This window comes from Marmota monax, unplaced genomic scaffold (genome assembly GCF_021218885.2).
Source record: "Marmota monax isolate L192 unplaced genomic scaffold, Marmota_monax_Labrador192_F-V1.1 WCK01_AAM20220418_F8-fsc00028, whole genome shotgun sequence".
NCBI lineage: Eukaryota > Metazoa > Chordata > Mammalia > Rodentia > Sciuridae > Marmota > Marmota monax.
Window position 1 is genome coordinate 16,315,085 of NW_026694779.1, and position 21,906 is coordinate 16,336,990.

The following is a 21,906-nucleotide window of genomic DNA, read 5'->3' on the forward strand; positions in this document are numbered from 1 at the left end:
CTGCTCCAGGTGGACCTGGCCTCCGTGCACCTGAGCCGTGCTGTGTGGACTACTGTGACTCCCCCCGAGAGATGCCAGGTGCTGGCCCGCCAGCCAACAGGCTGCCACCCGCCTGCAACATCATCCTGGGGGTATCTAGGGCAGGAGTCAGGATGCTCAGCTGAACCACAGAGAACCCCCCACGGTGTTCCGACTCCCCCGTGTGGGCATCCTCCCCTGGAGATGCCATCATCACCATCAAGTGTGCCCAAGCTGCTCGGCTGTGTACGTGTGCTGCACACGTATGTGGGAACAGTTACATCTGTGTGGGGAAGTTCTGCCTCGGGTTACACCCTGAGTGGCAGGGTGAAGGAGGAGCACACACGGGTACTTACAGTGTCCCACATCACGATGTACACGTCCGTGCTGAAGGAGTTGTTCACGTGCTGGGTGATGTAGAGATTGACGAAGTCGCAGAAGTGGTGGTACATGTTGATACCTGATGTCAGGAAAGACATCCACCTCAACCAGCCCTCAAGCACAAGCATGAAGCCACCTTCACCCCATCTCCAACCCTGGGAGGGACTTTGAGTTGACATAAGTGGGGGAATCAAACAGGTCAGGAACCAGGAGCACGAAGACTAACCCTTATTCTTTCTGATCACTTCTTTAAAACATCAATTCAGCAGGTCCCATTCACAAATGTTCGGGTAGTGAGGGGGACAACTGGCATTTCGGTAGGTTCTGTTCTTGTCCCTTCTGCCCTGCTTAATTACTACCCACACTATTGCTGGGAAAACACGAGCCAGCTCCTGCTGAGAAGAGGTGACCCGGGATGCTCCAGAGGAAGGCGCACAGTGCTGGGCAGTCCAGCTCAGGGCTCACAGGGGGCCCAGCGTGGCTTCTCCACCGGAAACAGGGACAGCTAAGCCTGAGCTCCTGCTTTGCCCTCAGAATCCAAAGAGGAGGCACCTCCAAGTGTCCATCCCGGTGTCTGGCACAGAGTGAGAGCCTCAGCCAGCCAGGGCCCACTAGGGCACAGTGGAGGGGCTGCAGCTGCCACTACCTGCGAGTTCTCATGCAGTCATGAAAAACCTCTGCTCGAGATGTGGGTGTGCAGCACCCAGCACTCAACCTGAAACATGCCAATCAACAGGGGGCGATGTCCCAAGGAGGGGCATTGAAGACATGCAGGTTCAAGGAAGGAAAAAGCCGGGTGAAAGAAAAACAGGGAGTTTCAGGAGCAGAAGCCGGACAACTTTCTGAGTTCTCCGCAGTGAATGACAACATCGCGTGCCAGAAAATAAGAGCAAAACCACTCAGTTCTTTGCAACCTAGCATCTTGGAGGATGTTTGGAAAGGCTCATTTTTTTTTTCCACCCAGAAAAATTTTGGCAAAGGGCATATTGTCAAATTAACAAGAAAAATAAAGTTCTGGAAGAATGCATGCCCCTCCCCCAGGTCATCCACACAGCCACATTAGCTCCCAGGTGACAGGGAGTTCTGGATATTGATGGAGGGACGGAGCATGCAGGGACAATGCTCGGCACAAGGAGGACGTGTGGACGAGGGCAGACTCAGGCTGTACCCTGGGGAAATGTGCCCAGGGCCTCACCTGCTACCCAACGCTCATCCTCCCTGGCTAAGAGTGAAGGGGACAGAGGAGAGGGCAGAGTGTGAGGCTGCGGTGAGGACAGCAGAGGCACATGCCTGCTCAGCCTGTCGCTCCCAGCTCCCAGCTCTGCACAGAGCCCCACAATCCCGCAGCTCACCCGCCCCTCCTCCCCAGGCAGGCCAGGTGTGTCTTGGCCCCGTTTCACTGAGCCAGAACTTCGAACAGGGCATATTTACTTGCTCTTATTTCAGAAAACCCAAACTTGCCCCATGGCAGTATCTAAGGCTTTGTAACATAAGAATCACGACGTGTGCCGGCAGAGACGGGAAAACTCACGGACGGGCTCTCCACGCCTCACCATGTGCCCTGCCTCTCGTGAGAGTCCACACGACCCAGTGTGGAGGACAGTGACAGCACTAGGGCCTGTGTTTCTCCTCTCCAGGGCAACCAGTTCACCGGGTCAAAGTTACGCGTGCCAGCTGAGATGCAGGCCAACAGACATAAATGGGAAAAGAATGCTAGTGTTCCCTCTGCCCCCAAAATACACTGCCGTGGTAACTTCTAAAAGAATTTTAAGGTCACTTTAGTCATGGAAACGATATTAGAAAGTTTGACGGGGTGGGGGGGTTATGGACATTTCTCCTTGACTCACGGTACCTCCTTGGCCTCTATATTTTAAAAAAAATGGTAATAAAACATAATCCAGCTGGGAATGGTGGCGCACGCCTGTAATCCCAACAACTCGGGAGGCTGAGGCAGGAGGATCGCAAGTTCAAAGCCAGATTCAGCAGTGTAGCAAGGCCCTATGCAATTTAGAAGCCCCCTGTCTCAAAATAAAAAATGAAAAGGACTGGGAACGTGGCCGAGTGATTAAGTACCTCTGGGTTCAATCCTCAGTCCCCAAAACAAAAAAACAAACCAAAAAACCCACCAGCAACAATAACCAAAAATACCCACAATCTAAGTCAGGAGACTGAGAATCCAGATGGGGTACATTTAGTTGCAGAGGTGAAAGTACACCTACTTCTTGTGATTTTTGAATGAGTCACTTGGTATAAATGTGAGGGTTTCTTCTAGAATATCAAAAGTGTAAAGTAACAGGAAAGTCAAACTAGTTCATTGACTTCAGAGTAAGAAGCAAAAAGCGAATCCACCACTAGTCACATTGATTTTTAAAAATTCACAGAAAATGACTACATACATATCAAAAAAAGATTAAAGCCGTATTAGCCATTATTTAAGTTACAGAAAAATTAACTTCTTACCTGCATCTAATTTCATGAAATACGTTGGTTTTTCAATTACAATGTCACATTTACCATCTTCTATGGGTCTGAAGTTGAGCTGAGTATAGGTTCGTAGCTCAGCAAACCTGGAATTATGAATTGGGATATAATTGCTAAAGGATTCTTCCAAACTCCCTATTGCAACATTTTAACTTAGGATCTGTTCACTGGGTAGCTCCTGTTTCTAGTGTTCAGAAGCCTTCTTATGGCAACAAGCAGCTTTTCAAACCTATTAAAAAAGATCCGATTCCCAAAATCACCTGGTACCCAGAAAGACGTTCATATAATCAACATCAGCTTTAACACTGAGACAGGAATAAGATGATTTTAAAATTCAGTTTAATGTACGAGGAAGTTAAACCGGGAACCTACCACACAAAGAATGCACATCAAGCTGGACAAAATGATCTACCAGTGCAGTTGGAAGATCCAGCAGGATTTGCAGTAGCTTAGGAGGCGCAAAGAGAAGAACGGGCAGAGAAACTCCTAGAGGAGGCTTCCAGAATGCTGACAGAGATCAAATTCCCCAAATCACCTAGTACCCAGAAAGACAGCAGACACAGCTCAGCTCCCCTGATACATGGAAAGTCTATTTCTCAGAAGACATTTCCTGATTGCAAACAAGAGACAGTCCCAGGCAGGAGGCAGGAGACGTTCACAGTGAACAGGAAGAGCCTTGGGTCCTCCTCATCCTTGAGATCACGTCTCACGCAAAACAAACAGCAAACAGGTCCTTTAAAAACACAGAGCAGGAAAAAAAGCAGGACTCCACGCCAGCCTCCCCCCTGAAGGGGTGGAGGTTACCTCCCACCTGGAGCGTGGGGTGGCTCAGGGGCTGACCCAGGACACAGGAGAAGCAAGAGCTCCTCCTTCTGAGATCCAGGTAGACAAACACTGTGGCTTCCATCCTGGGGCACGAAGCCCCTCTGGGACCTAGGAAGCCGCTGGTGCTCTGTGGGTAGCAGACGCACAGAGTGGGCCTCTGTCTCTGGGACAGACCCACAGGGTGAAGACTGGATCTTCTGGCCAAGAGCCGGAGAGCAGCTGAGGCTTGCTAAAACCCAAGAGAGCTCAGCAGCGGACTGTGGAGGCCAGCTGAGTGCCAGATGGCTACAGCCCTGGCCAACAGCTTGACCTCGTGGGACACCCCAAGCTGCTCTCAGAAGCAGCTCTATCTCAGTAGGAAGTGTTCACTGGGGTAAGTTGCTAGGTTTGGGGGTCATTTGTTATAAAGCAATAGACAACACATACAAATACGCCCTCGGGAGGTTTGGGAAGGATGTGCTACGGAGCAAGAGATACTAACCCAGTGATACCCAGGGCACCTCTATATGAAGTCAGACACCAAAATGTACCAGGAACGGAAGCTGGGAGCCACCTACTGCACAAACCTGCTAAGTCACAGGAGAAACTTGGCTGCAGACTGCAGAACACCACACAGGCCCCCCGGTTATGCTCCGGGGTGTGCCAGCATGAATGCTCTACCACAAAAGCTGACCATCTGTAAGAGCAGCCTCCGTGGCCCTGAGGTGGAACCCGGGGTTGTCTGAATGAGGAACATCCCACATCCTGACTGTGGTGGCCACAGGTCCCTAGACAGTGACGCACACTTACAGGGCACACCTTTGCCTAGCCTGGTGAATCCACGTGTGGCAATGCCAGGTTCCTGGCTCTGACCCTTGTGCTGTGCCGCTGACATGTCATTGCCATAGGAAGCTGGGGCAACAGCCCAGTGGGGGCTCCCCGCTTAATGTTTAAACTTCCATGAGTCTGAAAGTGCCTCAAAATAAGAAGTGGGGAAGTCAGGGCAGCGTTTACCCTTCGGGGGCCAGGGCAGGGCCTGGAGGAAGGGTCACGAGGTGAGTGCACTCTTTCAAACCACACTGTACCCCCTTTTTGCATGCAGTGATAAATTCCAAAGCATGTGCATTTTTAAGAAAATGTGTTCCCCAAGATGTATGCAGCAATTATGAGTCAATAAAATTCACTTCTGAGTGACTTTTCCTTTACTTTCTATTATTCTATAAGCATATATATTTGACGCAGATGCCACCGAGGATTCTTCTGTAACCATCACTCCTCAGCAGCTCAGGCCTGGGCAAATTCAGTAACACAACTTGAAATTATCTACAAATTGATATTTTTGAAATCTGCAAGTGTCCAAAGTAAAGGCAAACACTTTAGAGACATGTGTTTTTTAAAAAAAAAAAAAAAATCACGTTACCAAGACTGCAGAGGGCTTTTGCGTTGACCTTCAGACAACAACAAGTGCGAGTCAAGTTCACAGTGTCCTCCAATTTCACCTTTCCGGAAAAAATCTTCCCTGAATCTAGTATACAGCCAAAAAAAAAAAACAAAAAAACAAAAAACTTGAGTTTAGAAAACTTTTTCAAGACTCAAGCCCATGAGCTGTGAGTAAAAGCAATTGCGAATTTCAAAATTAATAGTCCATGAGAATCTACGCCATGTGCTTGTGCAATGACATTCCCGTCAAGGAGCAACCACACCGATGACGGGGCTCTTAAGACTGCAGTGGACTACCGCGTCTGCACAGCCATCAACCCGCCTAGATATGTGTTTCTCAAAATGCATCCCCACCACTTGGTGAGATGTGACTGAATTTATGATAGAAAATTTAAGACAGCTGCAAAAGCCGGGCTGAGGGTGTAACTCGGTGGCAGATACTTGCTTGGCTGCTCTAGCACCGCAGAAGAAAAAAAATCATGCAGAAGTAGTAGGATCCCATGAGGGTCTCCAGGTGCCTGTGGCCTAATTCCCACAGGGATCAAATCAAGACCCGTGTGGAGCATCCCTGCCTCACCTGCCACCCAACCTGACCCTTTCCCTGTGAAGCGAGTCCCAGACAGTCCCGACCCAAGACCTCTCAGAACGTCTACGAGCACCTTCTACGTACCTTTCCTTGTCTCTCTTGATGCTTCTGAAGTCAAGGTAGAGGTTGGTTGCTCTGCAGTATTGAAGGTAACGAGAGCACATCAGACTGGAGTCGCTCTGAAATAAGGTCGAGAAAAAGAAAAACACAACTTTGACTTTTTTTTTTTTTTTTTGGTACTGGGGTGCTCATTCTACCATGAGTCACATCCCTAGCCCTTTCTGTTTTCTTATTTTGAGACAGGCTGGCTACATTGCTAAGGCTGGTCTCAAACTTATGACCTTCCTGCCTCAGTCTCCCCACCAGCTGGGATGAGAGGTGTGGCCACTGTGCCTGGCCCTTAGTATGACCATTTTGAGGACTCGCCAAACTGGCTGGACATGTCTATGGCAGGTGTACCTACAGGACAGAGGGAGGAAGGGCACACAGCTGCGTGTCTGAGGATCCCTCCTCCCAGCCTGGCTGCAGGGACCTCACCAGCTCCCAGGGTGCGGTTCCTGTGCAGAACCCGCAGAGGCTCTCTGCATGGCCTCAGATGTCTCAGCTGAGCTGTACATGCAGTTCAGTTCAGTTCCCAAAAAGAAGTGCTCGGAACCAAAGCGGCCCATAGCTATGGAGAAAAGCATTCTCCCAGGGAGCCAGACCAAACAAGAAGTGCACACGCGCGCGCGCACACACACACACACAGGAGACACCCAGTGATGACGATTTTAATATGAGTCTCCCACAGTTTGAGGAGTCCGCCTCACCAGCAGCAGGACTGGCCACGAGTCCCTCATGCTGCCAGTCTGGGTCACGGGAACTTGAGGTTCCTTACGCGGGTCTTTATACATCCCTTACATTCTCCCAAAAGCTGGATGAAGGAGCTGCAGAGTCAACTGCCACAGCCCACTTCTGCCCCAGCCACTGGTCTGCGCTGAAGGAGGGAGCACCTTGCAATGGTTCCACTCTGGGTTTTATTTGCAGATTCAAACGCTGATGTGTTATTTCTCCTAAAACTTGTCATGAGCGCAGGGCCTTAAACAGGACCTGCAAGGAGTTCTGCAATCTGCTGTGAGCCCAAGATTCCAGGGGACTGGTGTCATGTTCCTGTCTGCAAGACTCCATCTCCCAACACTCGGTGTGATGGACTAGCAGGTGGGGCCTCTGGTGAGCATGGTTAGTGCCCCTCTGAAAGGGACCCTCACCCTCTTTGCACCAGACAAGGGTACAAAGATGGGCAGCTCTCTGCAAGCTGGAAGAGGACCCTAACGGGAACCCGACGGCACCAGCCTCCTCGTCTTGGACTTCCTGCCTCTGGACTGGGAGGAAGGGAGCTCTGCAGCTGTGGGCCACCAACCTACGGTATCACAGCGGCCCCAAACTAGGACGGGGATCAGACTCAGCACAGGCACATGGAAGGCATTCCACAGCTGCCCTGAGAGCTGTGCGGGGTGGGCCAGGCTCCTCCCCAGCCCTCTCCTCCTTAAGCGCCAGCCCCAGCCACTATGGCAATGTTAGCCAGAGGCCTGTTGCAGGTGCCGGCAGCAGTCTAGCTGAGGGCCCAGCCTCCCAACTCCAGGCCTCCCTCCCTCTCATAACTGCTAACAGCTCTAGTCAAGGACACCCCAACAGCACTAGAGAGCATGTTTTCAGTTCATGAATTAATTTTTCTCGTTTGCCAGACTCCTGGAGGTGACAGAGGCCCCCAAGCCAGGGTTCAGGACTGTTAGCTTCTAGGGAATAGGGGACCTCGGCAGTAAGCAGTCACAATATCATCCACCTTTAAAATAACACCAAGCCCTTTGAGGGGAGCCAGGCCCTGCACTGAGCAATTTTATAAGCAGAACCTCGTTCCATCCTCCCTACAAGCTACAAAACTGGCATGGCTTTAAGGCCGAGGAGACAAACTCCAACGGCCGAGTGCCTTGTCCATCCAAGTCAGGACCTGAACTCTGTGATCAGGAGCCGACTTTGTTGTCACCACGCAACACCACCTCCTGACCTCGTGTTTGTCCTCCCCACGGGGGTGTGGTGTGGAATGGAGGGAAACACACTGGAAAACCAGCTGCCCTTGAATTCTGTAGTCTGGAAGGCAGCTTGAGGGCTCAGGAAGTCGCTTAACTGCTTTGAAGACCCTGTTTTCTGCTCTAGGAAAGTGGCTCGGTATCTCTGCTCTGCCTGTCTGCTGCAGCACTGGTGAGACAAGTAGACAGCGTTCCGGAGAGCTCGCTGCAAACTGTCCAGTGCTCAGCAAAGAGAAGCCTGGACCAGGTGTATCCTCTGCCCCAGATGACCTGAGAAGACACTTTTTTTTTTTGGTTCTGGGGATCTAACCCAGGGGCACTTTACCACTGTTCCATGTCCCCAGTCGTTTTATTTATATATATATATACATATATATATATATTTTTTTTGAGACAGGGTCTCATTAAGTTGCTGAGGCTGGCCTTGAACTTGTGATCCTCCTGCCTCAGCCTCCTAAATTGCTGGGATTACAGTGTGTGCCTCAGAGGGCAGCCACAGAAGGGATCTGTAAAGACACCACAACCAGTTTCTCTTCTTCAGCATATGTGGTGGGAGGAGATTCTGAATCTAAAACTATTTTAACTGCCTCAAAATATACCTATCTGACCTACATGTGAAAGGAGAACAGGGCTTCTGAAGGAGACAGAATCCCGCCTTTGGGGATGCTAATAAAACTCCAAGTCTATAAAGAGAAGGGGATTCCTTGGATGGTGCCACTTGTTTTTATTTACATTACAACCTGATCAATGCCATTGACGACTGATAGTAACATGAAGCACACTGGTGCTTGAGACAGCCAGGCACCTACCGTGCTCTCGGGCCGGCACAGCACGCGCACCTCCTCCAGCCGTTCCCTGACAAACCCAAAGTCGGCCTGCTTCCAGAACAAGTCCTGGGCCGCCTCCACGCTGTCCATCCTGTTTGCAAAAGAAAAGCTACTTTTACCTCTCACCTCTTTCCGGGCCTGGAGTTTTCTGTCTAAACATTAAGTTGTAGAAATCTGCTTTACTTTAATTCTTTTTTTTTTTTTTTGCATATACTATCATCATTTCCCCATAACTATTCCTCTGTAGGTGAAGCTACCAGCAGAAGATATTCACAGACTCGTGGGCTCACGAGGAGAGACAGCACCCTACCCACCTCGCCCTAACGGGAAGCTTCTTGCTGAATCCCGGGGAAACTCTCCGTTGTCTCCTCTGCCTACCCTGGGGAGGTGCTGTCCAGGGCCATGCACTGTCTTCTCCCTCTGGCAGAGGAAGTGACCGATATCCCCACCCAGCATGAAGACAGTCAGTTGAGTACAAGACTGGACTGGCAAATTAATACCTAAAGAATGACTATCTAAGTCAAAACGGCTCGCTGGCAAGCGGGGTACTGGCAGGCCCTGCCCAGAGAGCAGGAGTCTCGCGGGGAGCAGGGTATCTATTCCCTGGGGCAACTTACCATCCCAGGCTGCAAACGGGGTAACCAAACCTGAACTCTGGCTGGCAGGACTTCTCGTAACCCCAGCAGTAGTTCAGGTTTTCCAAGTGCTCCTGCAACACGAAACACGCACACTTAGACGGGTCTCCTTTCTGACACTTAGAGGGAATGCTCAGATTTTTCCATTCGCAAAACAAACCTTTACAGAACTGTCATATTTTACCCTAGGGTTCACGTTCCCAGAGTAAATTCCGAGAAGAGCAGTCTTGCTTCTCAGTGGCTGCCTTAATCACACCTGCGTCTGTCCTAACCAAACGTACAGGCTCTTTAGCTAGACCACCAAAGACCATTTGATTTAGAATGTCTTTAAATTCTGGCTTCAAAAACGGCCTTTCTCAGAGGGCAAACTGAGCAGATACACACACTGGAATTTCTGTTACTAAAAGAAGCACAGCTAACTTGAATGGAGCAGGAACTTCGCTCATCAATCAAGATCAGCAGAAACCCCCAAGGTCCCAAGGTCACACCCTTGAGGCCCCGGAGGGACACGGAAGGGGCTGCAGGGCCAGGTTCCTCTGCAAGGCGCCAGGAGCAGCGCTGGTTGGATTCCAGGAACTGCTTTTTCATGTGCTTCCTGCACCAGCATGTGGGAAAGGAAGCGTCTCCTGGTGCCCAGCTTTGATCTCCAAGGCCCTCTGAGACGTCTTAATGGGCCCCTATTTGAGGTCTTTCCAACCTCAGAGTCTTGCTTGGGGAGAGAGGCTGAGAGCGATTACTGAAATTAAGCGCCAAGGGACCTCTTAAGTGCCCTTGAAAAAGGAAGAGGTGCGAATTCTTTACTTGGGACGAATGTTCTTTTCTGCCTAAAATCTGATTTGCTTCATTTATAGAGTGTGCAGACAGGACTGGGTGCTGTTTTAGCAGCGGCTTAGACACTAACGGTCACTCCTATGCATGGACATGGTTTTCAGACAAGTTCAGTTCACTCAGAAGTGTGGTGGGATGAACTGGCGCAGTAACTGGCACGTCCAAGAGTCAGAATTCGACCTTCAGTTTCACTCCACCGTTACACCAGAATTAGGAAGCCAGCCCAAACCGTGTCCTTGCAGAATGGGTGACGCCTAATGCCTACCTTTAATGGGCAGTGTGCGTCCTTCTTGCAGAGGGTGGCGATGTGCCTGTTGTTGTGCAAGAAGCGGGGAATGTGCTCCTGGTGCAGGCGGAAGCTGGCGTAGTCGAACAGGGGCTTACCCGGCGCCCTGTGGGTCTCGGGGACAGCCCCATCTTGACCACTCAGAGAGACTTCATGCAGTAACGCTCCAAAGACAAGCAGCATTAACATAGCAGCCTCCAAACCTAGGCGGAAAACAAACCCATCTCCATAAGGAAGTTTCCTTGAAGAGCCAAAGAAAAGGTCCAGAGCTAAATGAGCATAATCACAACATCCTTCGCTGCATCACTGAGTGAAGCTCATTTGCCAAATGCTCGCTGAACACCTGCCCTGTGCCCGGCATCGTGGTAGGAGCTCACTATGCACAAAGGGAGAGGAGAACATCACATCCCAAATACATTTATTTGACATACGTAAGGTTGGATATTCAGAGAAATTGCAGACCTCTGCAGACTCTGAGAAGCTGTCCTTTCGTAAAGAGAAGTGTGCATGGCCACCTCAGGAGACGTGGAGGCAGGTCCTGGCTTTCCAACCCACCACTCCCCTTTGGGTCTAGGACCACTCTTAGAGCTTGCGTGGGTCTGCTGCCTGGCCCCTGCAGGGATCCACACAGGTGGCTGGGAGAGGCCCCACCTGCACAGCAAGGCCACCCTTGCTAGCTGCTCAGCCTCCCCTGCAGCCCTGGGGCTCCACGTCCCCCCCCAGAAGCCCAACCCCGCACCCCTGTTAGCTCCACACGAGGTTCAGCCCTCTTTGGGCTCAGATGCTGTGCTGAGTAGCACCTAAGAAGATCTGTATGTTCTTTTCCCTTTTGTCTATGGTTTATTTTACAGAATAAAATTACCAAATCTTATGGGGAAAAAAGAGAACATTGAAAACTTCCCCCAGACCAAGCTAAACTGGACAAGAGAGACCAGTGCTCTCATAACTTGTGCCCTAGTGCCAAAGAGAGAAACCTCTGAGTGGAGAGGCATTGTCAACAGGGCTGCAGATGAGGCCAGGGGCCCCAGACTACCTCTTTAAAAGAAGAAAGCACACACTTCCGGCTCTGCTGGGTGCAGGATTTACGAGGCAGTACCTCAACAGTGCCTCTGTTGAGAAGGCAGCCACAGTATCATAAGGGACTGAGTGTGGCTGTGTTCCAATAGGACTTCATTGACAAAAACCACCAAGTTGACTACTGAGTAAGGTAATGTGGTAATATGGCAGCCGCACAGCACAGGAACGTGAACACTGACCTCGTCACCTGGGCCTGAACCCCAGTCTGTAGCTCCCTGGTGAGCAAGTTGCTTAACCTCTCTGTGCTTCAACGTTCCCACCTGTAAAATAAAAATAACAGGGAGCATTCCTTCACAGGGCCGGTGTGTGGATGGGTGAACTACGGTACAGTGTTCAGACACGAACCTGGAACAAAACAAGAGCTTTCTGAGCACTCGAGACAGAATAGGGAGCGTTACGGAGTGTTAGGGAAGTGTCTGGGGATGAGGAGCCACCACAAGAGCACATGGCGGAAGTCAGACCCACTTTAGGAGTCCCTTGGGAACAGCGAGGGCGGTGACATCCTGAGCCCACCTTCCAGCAGGGACAGAGGTCACCTGTTGGGAGCGGCATGCCTTGGGAACAGCAGGAGTGAAACCAAGCGGTCTGCCCCGGACTCACGCTGGCCGTAAAAGCCGTAACACTGTGGAACATGACCTGGTCACAAAGCCTCCGAGTTACTCAGCCCCCCAGGAGGAGCAGATCTCAAACATCTCCTGCACGAACCCAGGCGTGAGCCCTCCACTCTCAGCTCCTTCAGAGGCCTCTTTGCCCCATTGTCCTGGTTTCTGTGGTTTTTTAAGGGCCCTGCCATCAGACGGAGCCATAACCTGCCACATGCTCCTCAGTAGCATCTGCTGCTCACGGGGCGGGGGGGCAGGACCACAGAGCTTTCAAATCAGCCTCCACTGACTCCAGGCCTCTAGCCTACGCCGCTGAGGTCCACACACCGGGAGCTTCAGGGCCAAGGGGTCAGAGTGCACATCGGGCCCCCACCAAGACATCCCTCCTCCCTGAGAACGGTAATCACAGGGGTCTTCATCTAGGCAGCCCGGAAGAACAGGTGTTTGCCTGTTGTAAATCTGATCTGAACTGACATTTGTTGTTGGGATTTTATCAAACTTAAGAAGATGTGGTGACAGAAACAATGACTTGACTTACATTGAAGCTACTTACCTCTTGAATCCTTAAAACCACCCAGAAGCTATTGATGTTTCAGGTCTCTAAACCCTGTTGGAAAAAAACAAACAAACAAACAACAACAACAACAAAAAACATCACCTCAAGAGCATGCTAACGTAGACTTTGATGTTTGGGAGATGACCTGATTGAAAGGAAATATAATGAGAGAAAATAATTCACGAGGCTTAGCCAGGAAGCCCAGCTTGGGACAGTCTCTCTTTTCGTCCCTAAAAGCCACAGGTCTCAAAGCAAACTCAAGGCCCAGCCCTCAATACAGTGACCTGGTCGTCAAAGTGGGCTGTTGAGCAGGAAGGTGACTGCCCTCTTTGCACAGCCATGGATGGTACAGGCCAAGAGAGGACATCCCTCAGCAGGGCAAACTTGTCCTGCTCTCTGCAGAGCTGCCAGTGGCCTGGAGGTGTGTGGACAGGCTATCCTACCCTTTGGCTGGCCCTTGGGGTAACAAAGTCATTCAATGTCTTGACCCAGGCCCAAACTGTGGTTATGTAAGTCCATTGTCCTGAGGGAGCTCTGGCCCTAAGTGAACCCATCCCAGGAGAAAAGTAACACTTGGGCATCTAAATTTTAGGGAAAATGTAAAGAGGCAGATGCTAAACCTACCCCTGGCTTAAACTGGATGGCGGCTGCGGGTGTGTGAAAGCAGAGTCTTTCTGGGGTCTGTCCTCTTGCATGTGCCTGGCAGGGGAGCGACGATGGTCCAGGGGGTCCAGCAGTGGGCAGCGCTGGGAGCTGTGCTGCCTATCTCCAGCCAGCAGGGCTGGCCTCCTCCACCTCCCGGTCCCTTGATGGGACTTCCACAGGCCTAGAAGCAGAGAGGGAAAACGGCAAAATCTAACAAATGACGAGAGATGAAACCTGGGGGGGACGGAGCCACAGTGGCGACACACGCAGCTCTCTGTGACAGAGCTCTGAGCCAGATGCAACTGAGATGCAAGGACTCCTAATTGCCGGGTCCCCACCTGTGTCGCCAAGTCCCGCGGTGGGTATGAGCAGGGCTCAGAAAGGGCTTGGCAGCCAGGACGGGGTCCCCCAGCTGTCTGCCACCACACCAGCCCCCTCCCCAGTCTGGCGGGCCCGGCAGCCAGCGCCCTGGCGCCGCGCAGACACTGCGCCCTGTTGGCGACCCCGGCCAGGCTCTCCCGGGACCGCCTGGGCGCGGCCACCCGGGGACCCGGGCGCACCCGGGAGGGCCTGGGAAACACGGCCGACTGGGCGCTGCCGGCGGCCCGCGTGATCCGGGGCCCTGCGCGCCCCAGCCGGCGCCGGGGAGGCCAGGCGCGGAACGGGCGGGCCAGGAGGGGTGCCCGCCGCCGTCCCTGCGGCAGGGAATGGGGAGGCGCGCGGAGGCTCGGCCCTCCCGGAGGCCGCGGCCGGGCAGCGCAGAGCGCGGGCGCAGCTCGGGGGTCGCGGCGAGGCCCACCTGGAGCCGCGGAGACGGCAGACCGGGGCCGCGAGGAGGAGGGAGTCTCCACACCCGCCACCGCGCTCGCCGGAAACCTCGGTGCGCCGCGGGGCCAGGGGGCGCCCGGGAGCAGGCGGCGGGCGGGGCCGCGGGGCGCGGGCGCGGGGAGGAACCCGCGACCTACCCCGCGGGGCCCGCGCGGGCCGCACTCCCCCCAGCGGAGGCCGGTGCCACCGCCCGGCCGGCCCCTGCCGCAGCCCTGGCCCCAGCTCGGCCGGCGGCGCGCTCCCGGGCTCGGGGACCCGGCTGGAGGACGACCTGGGCTTCGCGCCCTTCCAGGTGCACGGCGCGGAGTCCCTCCTTCCCTCGCGGGCTCCACGCGGAGACCGCCCGCCGCTGACCCAGCCGCCCCCGGGGTGAGGCCAGGAGCCCGGGCGCGTCCCCAGGGTGCTCTCACCTGCCGCCCGTCGGCAGCGAGTCCAGAGCTGCTCCTGAAGTTCGTTTTCCAGGTTCCGTATTTTACTTCAGGGGCCACTGCTTACTTATACCCTCCCCGGTTGCTGGAAGGCCCAGCCCCGCGGCCTTCTGCTCCTGGCACCGCGCCCCCGGAGCTCGGTGAAGTGGACCATTAAGCACTGACTCAACTTGGACCGACTAAATGAAGTTGACGCAGCAAAAATAAACACGCCCAGACATAAAGTCACTAGTGTTAGGTAACGTGAGCCCCCAAAGGCCTAAGAGTTCCCTCAGTACTGCGCGAAATCAGGAACTTAGTATGCAGAGCTCTTTCTCTTTTCAAAGAATAGCAAAAGCATATATAGTATTTAACATGTGCCAGGCATTATTCTAAAACACTTTACAAGTCGCGATCCATTTCTCCTTCATGTTAAGAAGAGTCTCTGGGGGCTGGGGACATAGCTCAGTGGTAGGGTGCTTGCCTTGCATGCATAAGCCCCTGGGTTCAATCCCCAACACCAAAGAGAACTACTACTTCATTATTTCATACTCTGCCTACCCACATCAATAAGAACAGTAATTTTGTTTTGGTGCCAGGCCAGTATTTTTGGTCTTCTTTTGTTTTTGAGCCACATCCCCAGTCCAGGACTGCGATTCTTTAAAAAATGCTTTCTCAGCCTGTTGGCTACCCTGCTATTTTAGTCATTACAGGAAATGTGGCTTTCCTGTGAGTTCATTCTAAATAAATCATTGTAAACAAGCCGCTTTTACACTAGAGTGATGTACAGTTAAAACAGTGTGTATGAATACCTAGGAAACATTTCTAAAAATAGATTAGTCTAATTGCAAAAATACACAGACCAATCGAATTACTGTGATATCTACATGGTGCTATATTAAATGGCTACATATTGAATGGTCACTCAGACTTAGAGGAAACATGATAAAGCTTTTAGAACATGAGACTGAATTCTATGTTACTATGACACCCGTTCTCAACATTGCATTTTACCCCCCAAAATCAATGTTAACATTTAATTTTTAACTTTTCTGCAAGTTTACATCTAACATAATTTCGAATGTCCACCAATAGGAGACTGGTTGAAACTATGGTGTCAACTTTCTGTTACTGTAACAAATTCCTAAGATAACCAAGGTGTAAAGACAAAAGGTTTATTTGGGCTCACAGTTTTGAAGGTTTCAGTTCATGGCTGATTGGCCTAGCTGCTTTGGGACCTGTGGTGAGGCAGCCAATCATGGTGGGGAGAGCAAAGCCACTCAACCATGGCTGGGAAGTGAGGGGAGGGGAAAGGGCTGGGGTCCCATCATACCCCACTGCCTTAGTTTCCACCTCCTCTCTAAGCACCATGCTAGCACCAAGCCTCTGGCCCACAGGCCTCTGAGGGACACTGCAGACTGGTCTTCACAACACAAGGCAGAGCTGCACAGGTGTGAGAACTGAGGAATGTGTCCACGCACTGCCAGATGTCACTGAGGGTACAAGGGAGTGTAACCCGCACGCACCTAGGAAACAGGCGAATACACACACACACACACACACACACACACCTGTACCTGATATCATTTCACAGAGGGATGAGCACTAGTCAATGTGATCACCAGTAGGGAAAGGAAGGGATATAGGACAGGGCACACATAGAAGGCAGCTTCACTGAATACCCCTTATTTACATGTGGCTTTGGGACCATGTGAATATGTGACATTATAAAACACAATTTTAAAAAGCAATCTTGAAAATTGATGGAGAAATTAATCAGCTGTATCTAAATGCTCCAGGGTTGTGGCCTGTCAGAGAACTACCCCAAGCAACTCTGAAGCGTAATTTCTACATCCTTAGTGGATTGAATCCTCCAGACTGGAGGAATTACAAAAACCGTGTGGACTCTTTAGTAATTAAACTGTTGCTGGCAACGTTGGTATTGTGGAATAAACCCAGTAGGTGTATCAAGGTGGTACCCTTGAAGCTCAAGTTGGGGACCTAGCAATATAGAGGAAAGCTTGATGAGGTCATACAAGCATCCTGTAGTTCTGGATCTCACTTGGGAGTCTCAATGGGAAGACTTACTTTTTCTATGAAAGTTTTCATGAAAACCAGTGTCTCCCATAACCACATTACAAAGGCCTAAGTGTAAAGTACTCCGCAGAAAAGGCACCTGTTATTCCAAGGCTGTGATCTCTACAAACCATTTCCCACTAAAAGAAATGCAAACACCAAAAAAAAAAAAAAAAAAAAGGATGATCTTGGGTCTGGGAAGGAAGTGGGCAGAAGAGCTGGAAGCATCCCACTTCAGGACGCAGGGAAGCAATAAAAGTATTAGGCAAGGGAGGAGCCACCTGCCAACAGCCCCAAGACAAGACGTATCATCATCCACAGATTAACTGTTGTGGACTGAAGCCCAGCTATCTTCAAATAATCATACTGAAGAAGACACAGCCAACCAGCCACACAGGCCAAAGTCTGCCCTGTCCACCTTTGATGACATAAGACAACCGACCCTAAACAAAGAAGAACCCTACCCTTTCTAAGTGAATTGTGATGGCATGGTTGATGTGGAGTGTCTCTTTTTACAATGACATGCAGGCTGCGAAGATGGGAAGGGAATGGCAAAACAGCACTCCACCCTACAAACACCGTGAAGTCACAGATTTAAGGAGTGGTCACCGGAAGGACAGGATTCCGTGCCATTCATGTGCTGCTGGAATAGCACACTTCTACCTAATGAAGCACTCAGTCAAGTAACAGTGGCCTCTAGATCCAGGTAGAGGAGACCAAACCCATAGATCACACACAACCAGCAACAATCCAGATGCAGGGAACTCGAGTTCTTCAGGAAAACAAGAACAAAGGACTCAGGTGCTTCTACTAATAGCTAGAAATAGAGGGAGAGGGAGAAACCGTGAGTTTAGAGATTCAAGACACAGAGCAACAACCACAATGAGCAAGTCTTCTTTGCATCTTGACTCAAAAATGAACTTTAAAAAATGATTTTAGACAACTTGGGAAATATTAGCATTGACTGCGTATTCAATATTAAGAATCAGTTTTTCAGGTATGATAATGTGATTTTTTTTTAAGTCCTTAGATTTTAGGGAACATATGTAAATATAACCAACCCAATTATGTTTGAATCTTGCTTCAAAATATGTGTGAGGCTGAAACGGCCGCCCACTGGGGTGTGAATGAAACAGGATGGGCCAGAGCTACTGAATACTTGGACATTCGTGTTTGAAACTTTGTGTGATCCAACTTCTTACAATTGCATCAGAAGTCCGCTGAGAGGGCTACCGTTCACTGCTACCCCCAGGCATCTGGGATAGCTTTAGCGGAACATAGCTTCTGTTCTCTGGTGCAGCTGATTCAGTCCCAACTTCAAACTACTGAAGATTTAAGGGAATAAAATTTGGCGGAAGTTGACCTTGTGCTATAGTTTATCTCTGTGCTTAAGATTTTAGAGCAAAACACTGAGAAGCATCACTCACAGTTATGGGCCCATCAAAGCCCGGATTTGGGATGGAACCAACAGCACATATTTGAATTCCATCTTTGTGATTTACTTGACATAAGACTTTGAGCAAGTTACTTGACCTTTTTTTCATTGAAAAAAAAAATGGGGCTGACAAAGGTACCAACTTTCAAATGTTGGTTTAAAGATGAACTGCAGGCACGTAATTCCTTCCCTAAAATTCTTGGGACCATATATATTCCTCCATTTTTTTTTTATGGAATACGGCTATATACCATTTACTACCCCCCCCCCAACTGAGCCCCACCCAGGTCACACCCCCATGGCCTCACACGGCACTTCTGTAGCAAAATGCATGCACATGCACACTGAGGGCATGACGTAGCGGGCCCAAGCTCTGCAGGTCAGAGCTTGTCACCAAAGTCCACCTGATGGCAAACATAGACATGCGGGTTTCAGAGCAGTGGCTAAGGGTTGTCCTACCTAAGTGCGTTTCCTGCAGAGCTTGGGGAAATGCAATACTGTTTCCTATTATCATCTGAACATAGATTTCTGAATGCTATATGTTTTAAAATTAAGATTATAATTTGGAAAGAGACAAATGGAACACCTCATTCAACAAGATCCATCAAGGCAGGAAGAATTTTTAACATTATAGCAATAGAAAATCTCTCATTACCTCTTGCTTAGTATTATATTACTTGAGGTTAAAATATTAAACTTTGAGCCCTCTTTGGGGGAGTATAGGGGAATTCCAGACAGCTCCAAGAGTAAATTCTTTGTATCACAACTGCAGATTACTAGAGCATTTTGAGTTTTCTGAGGAAAATTATTTAAGTACTGAGAAGAGAGAGTTTAATTTCCATTCTATCTTGGAAGAGGATCTGGTTTGCTAGAAGGTGCAAGGGATAGATGTGGCAACAGCTACTCAAAATGGTACAGCTAATCATGAAAAATAATATGGGATATACTAAAAAATTTTAGAAATACAGCTACTATATGATCAGCAATTACACTTCTCAGTATTTAGCCAAGATAACTGAAAATAGAATCTGGAATAGAAGAGAGATTAGCAATCTCACCAACTCTGCAGCACTAGAAATAATACCAAGAAAGGTCAACAACCAAATGTCCATAGATAGGGGAACAGATAAGAGAAAATGTGATGTATGCATGTAACAGAATGTATTTTAAAAGTCCTATATGTACATAGGGTAATAATGCCTGACTCATTCTACTGTCTTTCCTATCCCCAGGCCCCTACCCTCCCCTCCACCTCATCTAAAGTAACTCGAGTCTTCACTAGCTCCCCCACCCTTAGAGTGAGTTAGCATCTGCAGAGCAAACATTCGGACTTTGGTTTTTGAGGACTGGCTTATTTCACTCAGCATGACATAAAAAGCACTTTGAAGTTGCAGAGCTTCATGACAGAGCAATATGAACTGAGGCACAGAGGACACATTTTATCTGCTGTTCCTGAATACAGACACAGCAGAAAATCTTCAGGCATGTCTCATTATTCAGAGTAACTCAAAGAAAATTTGGCCTTATACTTATTTCCTTAAAACATGAGTTCCCAAGTAATATGATTTTCATAAAACAATGCCATCTTCATTACTAGTACTCAGTACTGTTAACTATGTTCCTCTGTAGTTTCAGTCATACTTTTAATCCTCTACAAACATGTGACTGAAGTTCTTAGAGTTGAAAACTGACCTAGAATAGGGACAATTAGTTCAACTGTTGTTTTTATGGAAATGAACGACAATTAGAACACAGATGAAATATCTGAAGTCATCAGTCAATTTCTCTTTTTTTTTCCTGCTATTTTCTAAGTACCATAATCATAGGCTTTTAGTAAGTGTTCAAATACAACTTTTAGTTAATAAATCTAATGACAAAGTGAGGGATCACGAGGAAAAATTTTTCTTGAATATTCTTTTCATTTACTCAACTGCAAAAGCTCCTGATTCCCTAGGTCAGAAACCGTCCATACTCAGAACACCTGAATCCCAGGGTTTGGCACCCGTTGTCGGGGAGAGGCCTCCGGGGCTGGAAGGAGGCTGCAGTCTGCTGACCTGTCCATACGCTCAGGGACCGAGCCCAGGCCTCTTCTACGCTGCTGTTGTGCCCGTTTGCTTTCAAGAACAGAAACCTCTATTTGCAAACTATTTTTGTCAATTTAGATATGACTCTCATTTCACTAGAACACAGAGAAGTTCTCATGACAAACAAAATATGGCGACCAACATGTAAGACATTCTGCTGCCTCCTAGAGGGTTTCTCAAGAAATGGATTTAGTATCCCTTCTCAACTTAGGTATGTATCAAAATGATCATCCAAATAAGATTCAGTGTGAATATCAGCTATCAATTTGTAGATAAAATAGTAGTGCTATACAGAGACTTAAGCAGCTACTTGTCATTTTAAAGTTGAGTTGAGCCGGATGGCATATGCCTGTTTTCCCAAAAGCTCAGGAGGCTAAGGCAGGAGGATCGGAATTTCAAGACTAGCCTCAGCAACTTAGCAAGACCCTGTCTCAAAATTTAAAATAAAAAGGGCTCGGGATGTGGCTCAGTGCTTAAGTCCTCTGTGTTCAATCCGGGGTAGCAAAAGAAAAAAGAAAAAAAGAAAACCACAAAGAAACAGTTGAGAACACTTCAAAATTTTAAGTGACCTGAATTTATTAATAATAAGGATTAAAAAATGTTGATACTATTAAGTTGAAAAGCATAGGAGTTTTATTTTAATCCTTTCTCTGTAATGGTTTATTTTTTAACTAATGAATATTCTTATATTGTATATATTAAAGACCTACTTGATAATTCCTAAACTCTTGGTTTCAAACACTCCACAAGAATGTTACAAATCATGTTTCCTGTATCTTCTAATTCTGCACTCTACTTCTTGCTAGCAGTCATGTCATCAGACCCCAGACTATTAAAAAAAAGCTCACAAAAAGCTATTAGACTGCTTTTTACCACCAAAATACAGAAAATTAGCCTTATGAATGTAACTTGCACCTAAAGGATATTTATTAATGCTATAAATCACAGATCCAGTGACAGAAGTAGTTTGAATACAAAAAGAACAAAAACGAGGTCACCAGCATTGCCCTGAAAAGCTCTCCAGTTCTTCAGCATGGCTCACCTGGGGCTGTATTCTCAAGTGCGAATGTTTAGAATGTAGCTAAAGATTAGTGTTCATTTGCAAGGACAGTAATCCCACTTTATCCACAGGAATGGTTGAGACCCTCGGTGGAAGCCTAGCACCACAGACAGTTACAGATCTACACCTGCCATTCTCAGGAAGCACTCCCAGCTTCTCCTGGACACACCCAACTGTCAGCACCACTATTCCAGGGCCTTGGGGCCATTAAGTAAAGCGAGCGCCACCTGAACACAAGGCACAGTGGCACCGTAAGAGCCAACTGGCCACTAGGTGACCACCCACCAGATTGAACATACTGCCCAAAGGGATGAGTCGAGTCCTGGCAGGAGGACGACAAGCAGCAGGTTTCATCATGCCACTCACAAAAGACGTCATTTAAAACAACAAGCTGCTTCTCTCTCACTTTTCCATCTGTGTTTTTGGATTGTGGTTCACTGTGGGCAACTGGAGCCTCAGAGAGCAGCCCCAGCTGAGGAGGGAAGCTGTGGAGGAGCTCCGTCACTTCCTGCCAAAGAAGGGATCAAAGTGTTCCAGAGGTCTAGAACACGACCTAGTGAGCTTCAGAACAAAACAACAGCTGAAGAGGGCACAGCAAGTCTCTAAAGCAAATCCACGCCACTCTTGTTTGTTTAAAGCTTTAAGAAAAAAAACAAACTACACAAACTCATAAATGCCTTATTCAAGTCCTGTGATTATTCTATTTCATTATAATATCATTCATTTTCAATGTGCCAAAAATATGGCTTTACAAAATGTAAATCAGCAATTTTTAGAGAGTAAA

At 49.0% G+C, this 21,906-nt stretch overlaps 1 protein-coding gene across 3 annotated transcripts in view; it reads right to left on the reverse strand.

Moving 5' to 3' along the window:
- Eogt (EGF domain specific O-linked N-acetylglucosamine transferase) overlaps positions 1 to 14,841 on the reverse strand; it is a 30,432-nt gene extending 15,591 nt beyond the window's left edge. The window contains exons 1-11 of one of the 3 annotated variants that reach the window (XM_046425481.2): positions 14,471 to 14,841; positions 13,212 to 13,413; positions 12,585 to 12,638; positions 11,609 to 11,689; positions 10,332 to 10,555; positions 9,221 to 9,312; positions 8,586 to 8,694; positions 5,795 to 5,889; positions 5,105 to 5,209; positions 2,860 to 2,966; positions 375 to 478 (exon numbers count right to left, since the gene is read on the reverse strand). In XM_046425481.2, coding sequence (XP_046281437.1) covers positions 375 to 478; positions 2,860 to 2,966; positions 5,105 to 5,209; positions 5,795 to 5,889; positions 8,586 to 8,694; positions 9,221 to 9,312; positions 10,332 to 10,541 — 822 coding nt within the window. In that variant the 5' untranslated portion in view covers positions 10,542 to 10,555; positions 11,609 to 11,689; positions 12,585 to 12,638; positions 13,212 to 13,413; positions 14,471 to 14,841. Of the gene's footprint in view, positions 1 to 374; positions 479 to 2,859; positions 2,967 to 5,104; positions 5,210 to 5,794; positions 5,890 to 8,585; positions 8,695 to 9,220; positions 9,313 to 10,331; positions 10,556 to 11,608; positions 11,690 to 12,584; positions 12,639 to 13,211; positions 13,414 to 13,570; positions 13,594 to 14,031; positions 14,134 to 14,470 lie in introns of those variants that run through there. The other 2 variants (XM_046425482.2, XM_058573024.1) reach the window with 2 other exon arrangements.
- Between the last annotated feature and the right edge of the window lie 7,065 nt (positions 14,842 to 21,906).